The following is a 10,078-nucleotide window of genomic DNA, read 5'->3' on the forward strand; positions in this document are numbered from 1 at the left end:
AAATAAAAAAAAAAAATTATAGAAATGAAGAACAGGGTTAAGAAGGGGGTGGGGCAAAAGGGAAGGAGGTGTGACTATAAAAGGTCAATATGAGAAATCCCGGTGGTGATGAGATGTTCAGTATCTTGATTATATCAATGTCAACATCCTGACTGACATGGTACTCTAGTTTTGCAAGATATTACCATTGAGGGAACCAGAGTAATGGGTACAAGGAATCTCTCTGTATTATTTCTTAAAACTGCATACGAATCTACAATCATATCAAAATGAAGTTTATCCAGGCACAGTGGTTCACACCTGTAATCCCAGCACTTTAGGAGGCCAAGGTGGGAGGTTCACTTGAGCCCACTCCAGACCAGCCTGGGCAACTTGGCAAAACGCTATCTCTACAAAAAATACATAAATTAGCCAGGCTAGGTGGTGGGTGTCTGTAGTCCCAGCTACTCGGGAGGCTGAGGTGGGAGGATTGCTTGAGCCCAGGAGGGCGAGGCTACAGTGAACCATGATTATGCCACTGCACTACAGCCTGGGTTACAGAGTGAGACTCTGTCTCAAAAAAAAAAAAAAAAAAAGCGAGAGAGAGAAGTTTAATTAAAAAACAAAGCACATGCCCACTAAGAACCAGGTAAAAACAAGAAAAAGCACCTGTGGGAGAAACAAAACACTCTTAAAAGTTCAATCCAAATTCCAAAGGCACAGGTAGCTAAATCAATACTGAATGCCTTTCCCTACTCTTTTTGCCTGACCAAACTTCACATATCCTTTAAGGTTCAACTCAAATGTCACTTTCTCAGTGATGTCTTCCTCAAATTCCAGGAGTTCTCAAACATTAGTTAGCATCAGAATCACCTGAGGGAGTGTGCTGAAACACAGATTTCCTGTCCCTGTCATGATTTTGATTGGGAGATCCTGATTCTGGAGCCTGTGAATTTCTGTTTCTAACATTTTCCCAGATGGTGCCGATGCTGTTGGCTCGTGGACCACACTCAGAGTAGCACTGTTATATATTTGTAGCCGTCTTCCAAAAGACTGAGAACTCACAAATCCCTTCCAGCAGGTAGCAGGCATGAAAAAAAAAGTCTTACTCTTTTTTGTTTCTTTTTATCTGCCTCTTCCTGTAAGTCTTGAAGGGCCCTTTGCACGAGCTTCATGTTCAAGTCCTGTTCTTCTCTGTAGTCCTGCTGAATATGTTCTATCCTGTCCTGTAGGGCTTTTTGCAAAATGGTCCTAGTTTCCTGCTTTGCCTTCTGTTTCTTTAGCTTATCCTGTTCATTCTCATGTTTAATCTGTGCGTTGTTACTTTCCTAAAGTAAAATCATAATAAAGATAATGCATCAGTACAGTTGGACCAAGACAAGTTAGTGCATTTGATTTAGGAGACAGGAATAAAGGATTTCTGGAAATACACACACACCTGGATTTAGAGAGGCTATAAGAAAGAAAACTTGCCTTTTCATAGTTGAATCAGCAATAAAACTGTGAAAATTGCCGGGGTATGTGTGATTATAATGTAATGAATCGTTGTAGAGTTGAAAACAGGAAAGCATAAAGGGAAACCACTTTTAATCCCAGTACCCATAGTCTACCACCATTCGCTGCCTGTGGGTGTGCTGGCCTTCCACATGTGACTCTGTACCATACATTTGGATACGTTATTAAACAGCACTGAGAGTCCAAAATTGGAAATGTGCCTGTGAACTAGCCCAGGCCATCAGACAAACTGTACAGTAACAGGCCTGCAAACTGTGCTATACCCATGGCGTTGATCACCCTCTAACAAGCATTTTAAAGGCCCACCACGAGGCGCGCCTCCTCTTCCTTCAGCAGCTGTGCTGCCTGCCTTTGTGCCTTGATGCTGGTGATCTGGGCATTCAGCCCCAGGCGTGTGTTCTCCATCAGCTCTTTCTGTCTCCTCGCCTCTTGGGCTTCTCGCTTTTCCTTGGCTAATCGGTCTTCCTCCCAGAGCTTGGAGAACATCTGCTCTTCCACCAGCTTTTGCCTTCTCAGCTCCTCATTAAATGCAATCTGTGCTTTCCGCTCCTCACACACCTTCTTCTGATGGATACAAAACAATTCAACACGGAGCTCCTCACAGCGTTCCCTGAAAGGAAAATTTTAAAAAGACAAAACACAGCCTTTCATGAGGCACTGCTCTATTGAAGCACACATCTGTACACACAATGAAGCAAGAAAAAATCAAAGACCTGGATGCAGGCCATCGGAGCACAGGAAACATGAGGGAGCAGCAGGGAGGCAAGCACCAGGATGGCACAGTCTGACTATGGAAACTGGAGTCAAGCAAAGGCAGCCCTGACTCCGTTTCCTGTGTGACCTTGGATCAAAAACTCAACCTGTTAACCCCAATGATTGACCTATTCATTTGACTTTGAGAACCTCTACTTTAGGGATGCTCACATTCTTTTTTTTTTTTTTTTTTTTTGAGACAGAGTCTCACTCTATTGCCCAGGTTGGAGTGTGGTGGCACCATCTTGGCTCGCTGCAAGCTCTGCCTCTCAGGTTCATGCCATTCTCCTGCCTCAGCCTTCTGAGTAGCTGGGACTACAGGCGCCCACCACCATGCCTGGCTAAGTTTTTTGGATTTTTAGTACAGACGGGGTTTCACCTTGTTAGCCAGGATGGTCCTGATCTCCTGACATTGTGATCTGCCCACCTCGGCCTCCCAAAGTGCTTGGATTACGGGTGTGAGCCACCATGCCTGGCTGCTCACTTTTTTTTTAAGAGACAAGGTATCACTCTGTCACCCAGGCTGGAATGCAGTGGCGTGATCATGGCTCACTGTATCCTTGAACTCCTGGCTTCAAGTGATCCTCCCACCTTAGCCTCCCAAGCAGCGGAGACTATAATCACATGTCAACATGTCTGGCTAATTAAAAAAATTTTTTTTTGTAGAGACAGGGTCTCGCTATGTTGCCAGGGCTGGTCTCAAACTCCTAGCCTGAAGTGATTCTCCTGCCTCAGCCTTCCAAAGCGCTGGGATTACAGGCCTAAGCCACCACATCAGGCTGAGATGCTCACTATATATAGACAGGATATCTGGCCAGGCATGGTGACTCATATCTGTAATCCCAACACTTTGGGAGGCCAAGGCAGGAGGATCCCTGGAGACCAGCACTAGCCTGGGCAACACAGTGAGAACTTGTCTCTACAAAAATTTTTTAAAAATTAGCTGGGCATGGTGGCACACACTTGTAGTCCTAGCTACTTGGGAGACTGAGGCAAGAAGACCACTCAAACTCAGGAGTTTGAGGCTGCGGTGAGCTAGGACCATACCAATGCATTCTAGCCTGCACTCTAGGTCAGTAAGACCCTGTCTCTAAAAAAAATAAATTGAATGAGAGAATATCTATTTATTCTAATGATAACAATCATTGATAAGAGGAAAACTTTATGTTTGTGACTGCTTTATAGTTTACAGGTAGCAGCTATCATCCCCATCTTAGAGTTAAAGCAACGGAGACTCAGGGAGCCTAAGTGTCTTCCCAAGTCACATAGCCAGTAGTAGGAATATTATTAGCAAAAGTTATTAAGTGCTTATTATCTTCCAGACACTATTCTAAGCACTTCAACACATATGAACTCTTGTAATCTTCATAACAATCAATATGGCAATGAACATTACTGCAAGTTTGTTTTTATTATTTTTATTACCCTTGGCTTACAGATGAGGAAATGGAAGCACACAGCAGTTAAACATCTTACCCAAGTTTGTCCATTTCATATGTGGTAGAACTGGGACTGAAGAGCTGGCTGTGTGGCCCTGGAGTTTGGATTCCTTGGTGCTTCATTGTATCACCTCTGCCAGCAACTGACAGAGGCAAGACTACCTCTGATCCACAGGCATTCTGACCAAATATCCTAGGTTATTCGTTAATAAAAACACCCCAAAACAAAATAAACCCCCGAAATGCCTACCTTAATCTGAGGTCTAATCATTAACTGTGTATAATTACAGGGCATTTAAAAAGAAGTTTCATAATGTACCAAAAGTACAATCCATAAAAGAAACATTGATAAATTTGATTTCATTAATATTAAAAAATTTTGCTCTGTAAAAGATCCTTTTAATAGGATAAATAAGACAGGACTGCTGAATGACTGGGGAAAAAAAGAAAAAACCATTTAAAACATGAAAAAAAAAGATAAGCTATAGTTTAGGGGAAAAAACCACATATCGGACAAAGAAGTTCTATCTAGAATACATGAAGAATTCTCAAAACTTAACAGCTAAAAGAAAAGGTAAAAACTTAACAGCTAAAACAATCTAAATTCTAAAAATCTAATTAGAAAATGGGCAAAAGATATAAAGAAACATTTCACCAAAGAAAATGTACAGATGGAAAATAAGCACATGAAAAGTTGCTAAACATCACCAGCCATTAGGCAAATACCAGTTAAGCCCATGATGAGATATCACAGCACGCCCGTTAGAACAGCTAAAAACAAAAACAAAATAAAACAAAACAAAAAAACAATAACGCCACCACCAAAAGGACCAGGATGTGGAAAAATTGGATGTCTCATATACTGCTGGTAGGACTATAAAATGGTACGGCTACTCTAGAAAATAGTTTAGTGTTTATTAAAAAAAAAAAAAAAAATACATTTACGGCTGGCAGTCGTGGCTCACGCCTGTAATCTCAGCACTTTGGGAGGCTGAGGTGGACGGATCACCTGAGGTTGGGAGTTCGAGACCAGCCTGATCAACATGGAGAACCCACACCTCCACTAAAAATACAAAAATTTAGCCGGGCTTGGTGGCGCATGCCTGTCATCCAAGCTACTCGGGAGGCTGAGGTAGCAGAATCGCTTAAACCCAGGAGGCAGAGGCTGCAGTGAGCTGAGATCACGCCATTTCACTCCAGCCCGGGCAACAAGAGTGAAACTCTGTCTCAAACAAAACAAAACAAAATTTGCATATAATCCAGCAATAGTATATGATAATTATCCTCAATAAATGAAGACATATGCTTACACAAAAACCTGTACACAAACGTTCCTGTCAGATTTACTTATAATAGAGCAAAACTAGAAACAACCAAAATGTCCTTCCGTAAGTGAATGGTTTAACCAAACTGAGGTACATTCATGCAATGGAATATTACTCAGCAATAAAAAGGACAAACTAGCAATACCTCCAAAAACTTGGATGGACCTCAAAGGCATTATGTTGAGTGAAAAAGGCCAATCTCTAAAGATCGCATATTGTGTGATTCCATTTATATAACATTCTTAAAATGATGAAATTATGGGGATAGAGATTAGTTGTTGCCAGGGTTAGGAATGATGGGGGATAGGGGTGAGAGTAGTGAGCATGACTCTAGAAGGATAACATGAAGGAGATTTTTGCAGTGATGGAATAGTTCTGTATCTTGATTGTAGTGGTGGTTACACAGATCTACAGGTGATAAAATGGCACAGAATTATACACACACCTTGCACGACTGTCAATTTCCTTGTTTTAATATTGTATTACGATTATGTAAGATAGAACCATTGGGGGAAGCTAGGTGAAAGGTAAATGGAATCTCTGTACTATCTGTGCACTTTCTGTAAACATATAATTATTTAAAATTAAAAATTAAAAACAAAACAAAACCACTGGTAATTTTTTGTCATTATTATCCATTTCATTTCATTACTATTGCTGAAAACAATTTCGCTGTATAATAGGGATCACTAAAAATTATCTACTCCAGGTATCAAATATTCTATGAATGCCACTGAATATATCAAAGAGAAATGAATGCATATGCCATAAAAGGACATGTCTATTCATCATAGCTTTATTCATAAGAGTCCCAAACTGAAAATAACTGAAATGACTGTCACCAGGAAAACAAATAAATTGTGGTATATTTACACAATGGAATACAAAAAAAAAAAAGCACAAGAAAAAGAAGAGGAAAATTTTCATTCTGCTTTATGTTAATATACGTATTAAAGCCTCAACTGTATTTTCAGTAATAGGGTCTAATAACGCATCCTTACTCAAAAGGATGTTTGCTAATCTATGTTGAGGAGTTGGCAGTGTTGCATTCAAAACATTAAAAACAATTTGTTTTCAAATTACATCACTATAGGATACATTTGTTTCTTTAAAATTTTTAACAATTCATCTAACTAGCAAAAACTCAGTTATACAAGTGAAATCTGTAAAATGCTGCTAAATCCATACATTTTAAAAGCATAACCACTTATGAACCATTTGGTTTTCTTACTGTATTAAGAGAAATTTATTAGGGAGTAGAAAATATATGAATGGTCCATTGAAAGTCACTTGGCTAATATACCATTTTCCACTCACAGCATCTTTTCCCCCCAGCAACCAGTAGCAAAGATGTCCAAATCCCACTGAGGACAGGGTATGAATGCATGCTTTACACAGGCTTGAAAATCCAAGTCTAATCCTCTTTTGGTCACCTCAAGCTTAAGACCTAGACAAATCCCTACCTGTAGAACTCAGTTATCCATCTACAAGCCAAGTAGGGTGGCAAGTTGCTTCTGGCCCTGTGCATTACCACTCTGGGTTTCTTCACTGCCCTCCTTCAGCAGCTCCCCAAGCCCTGAACCTTCCCATTCCCTCTCCTTTTAGCAGTCTGAATTTACTTTTAGCGGCTGCATCTGCAACTTGTATCCACTACTCATTGCAATGGCTTACTTTTCCTTCTGGCCTCTAGTAGGAGGGTTGAGGGTTTAGGGCTGTCCACATTATTAATAGCGACTTCATGGCAGAAAGAGCAGATGGAAGAAGCTTTTCTCTGCACCATGTCTTGATCCCTCCACAGACTTCATTTTTTTCCTTTCCCATCTGTTGACCTTTGGATTTCCGGTCTACTCAAATTTTGAGTGCTATGAAAAATGAACTCTTCTATTCCTTCTGTATTCCACCAGATTTAAACTCAGGTATTTTTGGATCATCCATTCTTGAATCTGGCTTAACATGACAGACACCCTGCCCCATTCATACTAGATGACCTAACAAACTAAGTGACACTCACTGTCACAGAGCCTGGCATAAAGTAGGAGCCCAAACATATTCACTGAATGAATGAATGCTAATGGCTATGTTTTAAACACTTCCAAGTAATATTTGGACTTTAAAAATCCCTTCTGAATATAAAAACCCTAGCCAGTTACTCTAAAATTAAAAGACAGATGAAATCGATGATTTAGGGCATTCCATGGGTCATATCATGTGATCATCACTGCACTGAGAGATGTGTCTGAAAAAAAGGGGCAAAATGCACCATCACTACTATTATTCAACATAGCACTGGAAGTCCTAGCTAGAGCAATCAGACAAGAGAAAGATATAATGGACATCCAAATTGCAAAGTAAGAAGTCAAATTATCCTTGTTTGCAGATGACATGATCTTATATTTGGAAAAATCTAGACTCCACAAGAAAACTCTTAGAACTGCTAAACAAATTCAGTAAAGTTGCAGGATACAATATCAACATACAAAAATCAATAGCATTTCTATATGCTTACAGTGAACAAAGTGAAAAAGAAATTTAAAAAGTAATCACATTTACAAAAGCCGCAAATAAAATTAAATACCTAGGAATTAACCAAAGAAGTGAAAGATCTCTACAATGAAAACCATAAAACACTGATGAAAGAAATAGAAGAGGACACCAAAAAAATTGAAAAGTATTCCATGTTCTTGGATTGGAAGAATCAATATTATTAAAATGTCTATACTGTCCAAAGCAATCTACAGACAAAATGCAATCCCTATCAAAATACCAAAAACATTCTTCACAGAAATAGAAAAAACAGTTGCTCATGCCTGTAATCCCTGCACTTTGGGAGGCCAAGGTGGGTGGATCACTTGAGACTAGGAGTTCGAGACCAGCCTGGGCAACATGGGGAAATCCCGTCTCTATTAAAAATACAAAAATTAGCTGAGTGTGGCATTACACATCTGTGGTCCTAGCTACTTGTGAGGCTGAGGCAGGAGAACTGCTTGAACCTAACCTGGGAGGCAGAGTTGCAGTGAGCTGAGATCCTGTAAGTGCATTCCAGCCTGGGCAACATGCACTCTAGCCTGGACAACCGAGTGAGACCCTGTCTCAAAATAAAATGAAATAAAATAAAATAAAATAAGAAAAGACAAAAAGAAAAGAAAAAATAATCCTAAAATTTGTATGGAACCACAAAAGATCCAGAATAGCCAAAGCTATTCTAAGCAAAAATAACAAATCTGGAGGAATGACATTACCTGACTTCATATTATACTACAGAGCTATAGTACCTCAAACAGCACAGTACTGGCATAAAAACAGACACTTAAACCAATGAAAAAGAATAGAGAGCCCAGAAACAAATCTACACACTTACAGTGAACTCATTTTTGACAAAAGAGCCAAGAACATGCACTGGGAAAAAGACAGTCTCTTCAATATATGATGCTGGGAAAACTGGATATCCATATGCAAAAGAATGAAAATAGACCCTATCTTTCATCATATACAAAAACCAAATCAAAATAGATCCAAGACTTAAATTTAAGACCTCAAACTATGAAACTACTACAAGAAAACACTGGGGAAAAATCTCTAGGACATTGGTCTGGGCAAAGATTTCTTGAGCAATACCATACAAGCACAGACAACCAAAGCAAAAATGGACAAATGGGATCATATCAAGTTAAAAAGCTTCTGCACAGCAAAAGATACAATCAATAAAGTGAAGAGAAAACCCACAAAATGGGAGAAAATATTTGCAAACTATCCCTCTGAAAAGAGATTAATAACCAGAATATATAAGGAGCTCAAACAACTCTATAAGAAAAAATCCAATAATCCAATCAAAAAATGGGCAAAAGATTTCAACAGACATTTCTCAAAAGAAGACATACAAATGGCAAACACGCATATGAAAAGGTGCCCAACATCATGAATCATCAGAGAAATGCAGATCAAAACTACAGTGAGATATCATTTCACCCCAGTTAAAATGGCTTATATCCAAAAGATATAACAAATCCTGGTGAGTATGTGGAGAAAAGGGAACCCTCGTACACTGCTTGTGGGAATGTAATACAACCACTATGGAGAACAGTTTGGAGGTTCCTCAAAAAACTAAAAATAGAGCTACCATAAGATCCAGCAATCCCACTGCTGGTATAGGTCCAAAAGAAAGGAAATCAGTATATTGAAGAGATAGCTGCACTCCTATGTTTGTTGTAGTGCTGTTTACAACAGCTAAGATTTGGAAGCTACCTAAGTGTCCATCAGCAGATGAATGGATAAAGAAAATGTGGTACACATACGCAATGGAGTACTATTCAGCTACAACAAAGAATGAAATCCAGTCATTTATAACACCATGGATGGAACTGCAGGTCATTATGTTAAGTGAAATAAGCCAGGCACAGAAAGACAAACATTGCATGTTCTCACTAATTTGTGGGATTTAAAAATCAAAACAATTGAACTCATGGAGATAGAGAAGGATGGTTACCAGAGGCTGGGAAGGATAGTGGGGGGTTGGGGGTGGAGGTGGGGACAGTTAATGGGTACCAAAAAAAAAAAAAAGAATAAATGAATAAGACCTACTATTTGATAGCACAACAGGAAGACTATAGTCAATAATAACTTAATTGTACATTTTAAAATAACTTAAAGAGTATAACTGGATTATTTGTAACTCAAAAGATAAATGCTTGAGGGGATGGCTACCCCATTCTCCATGATGTGCTTATTTTACATTGCATGCCTGTATCAAAACATCTCATGTGCTCCATAAATATACACAGCTACTATCTACCCACAACAATTTTAAAAAAGAAAAGAATAAAGGGGCAAAATGAACAAAATATCCTGAGAAGTATAATGGCAATTTTTTTTTTTTTAGTGACAGGGTCTCAGTCTGTTGCCCAGGCTAGAGTCCAGTGCTGCAGTTGCAGCTCACTGTAACCTCGAACTCCTGGGCTCAACTGATCCTGCTGTCTCAGCCTCCTGAGTAGCTAGGACTAGAGGCATGTGCTACCATGCCCAGCGAATTTATATATATATATATAAAATGTTTGGAATTGGAAAAAATAT

The 10,078-nt window shown here is 39.3% G+C and overlaps 1 protein-coding gene across 1 annotated transcript in view; it reads right to left on the minus strand.

Annotated features, from left to right (window-relative positions):
- Positions 1-10,078, minus strand: part of CFAP53 (cilia and flagella associated protein 53) — a 34,716-nt gene that overhangs the window by 17,486 nt on the left and 7,152 nt on the right. Inside the window, exons 4-5 of the mRNA XM_011969015.1 lie at positions 1,801-2,104; positions 1,089-1,307 (exon numbers count right to left, since the gene is read on the minus strand). Of these exons, the coding sequence (XP_011824405.1) occupies positions 1,089-1,307; positions 1,801-2,104 (523 nt within the window). The remainder of the gene's footprint in view (positions 1-1,088; positions 1,308-1,800; positions 2,105-10,078) is intronic.

The sequence above is a fragment of the Mandrillus leucophaeus genome, unplaced genomic scaffold (assembly GCF_000951045.1).
Source record: "Mandrillus leucophaeus isolate KB7577 unplaced genomic scaffold, Mleu.le_1.0 Scaffold87, whole genome shotgun sequence".
In the NCBI taxonomy this organism is placed as follows: domain Eukaryota; kingdom Metazoa; phylum Chordata; class Mammalia; order Primates; family Cercopithecidae; genus Mandrillus; species Mandrillus leucophaeus.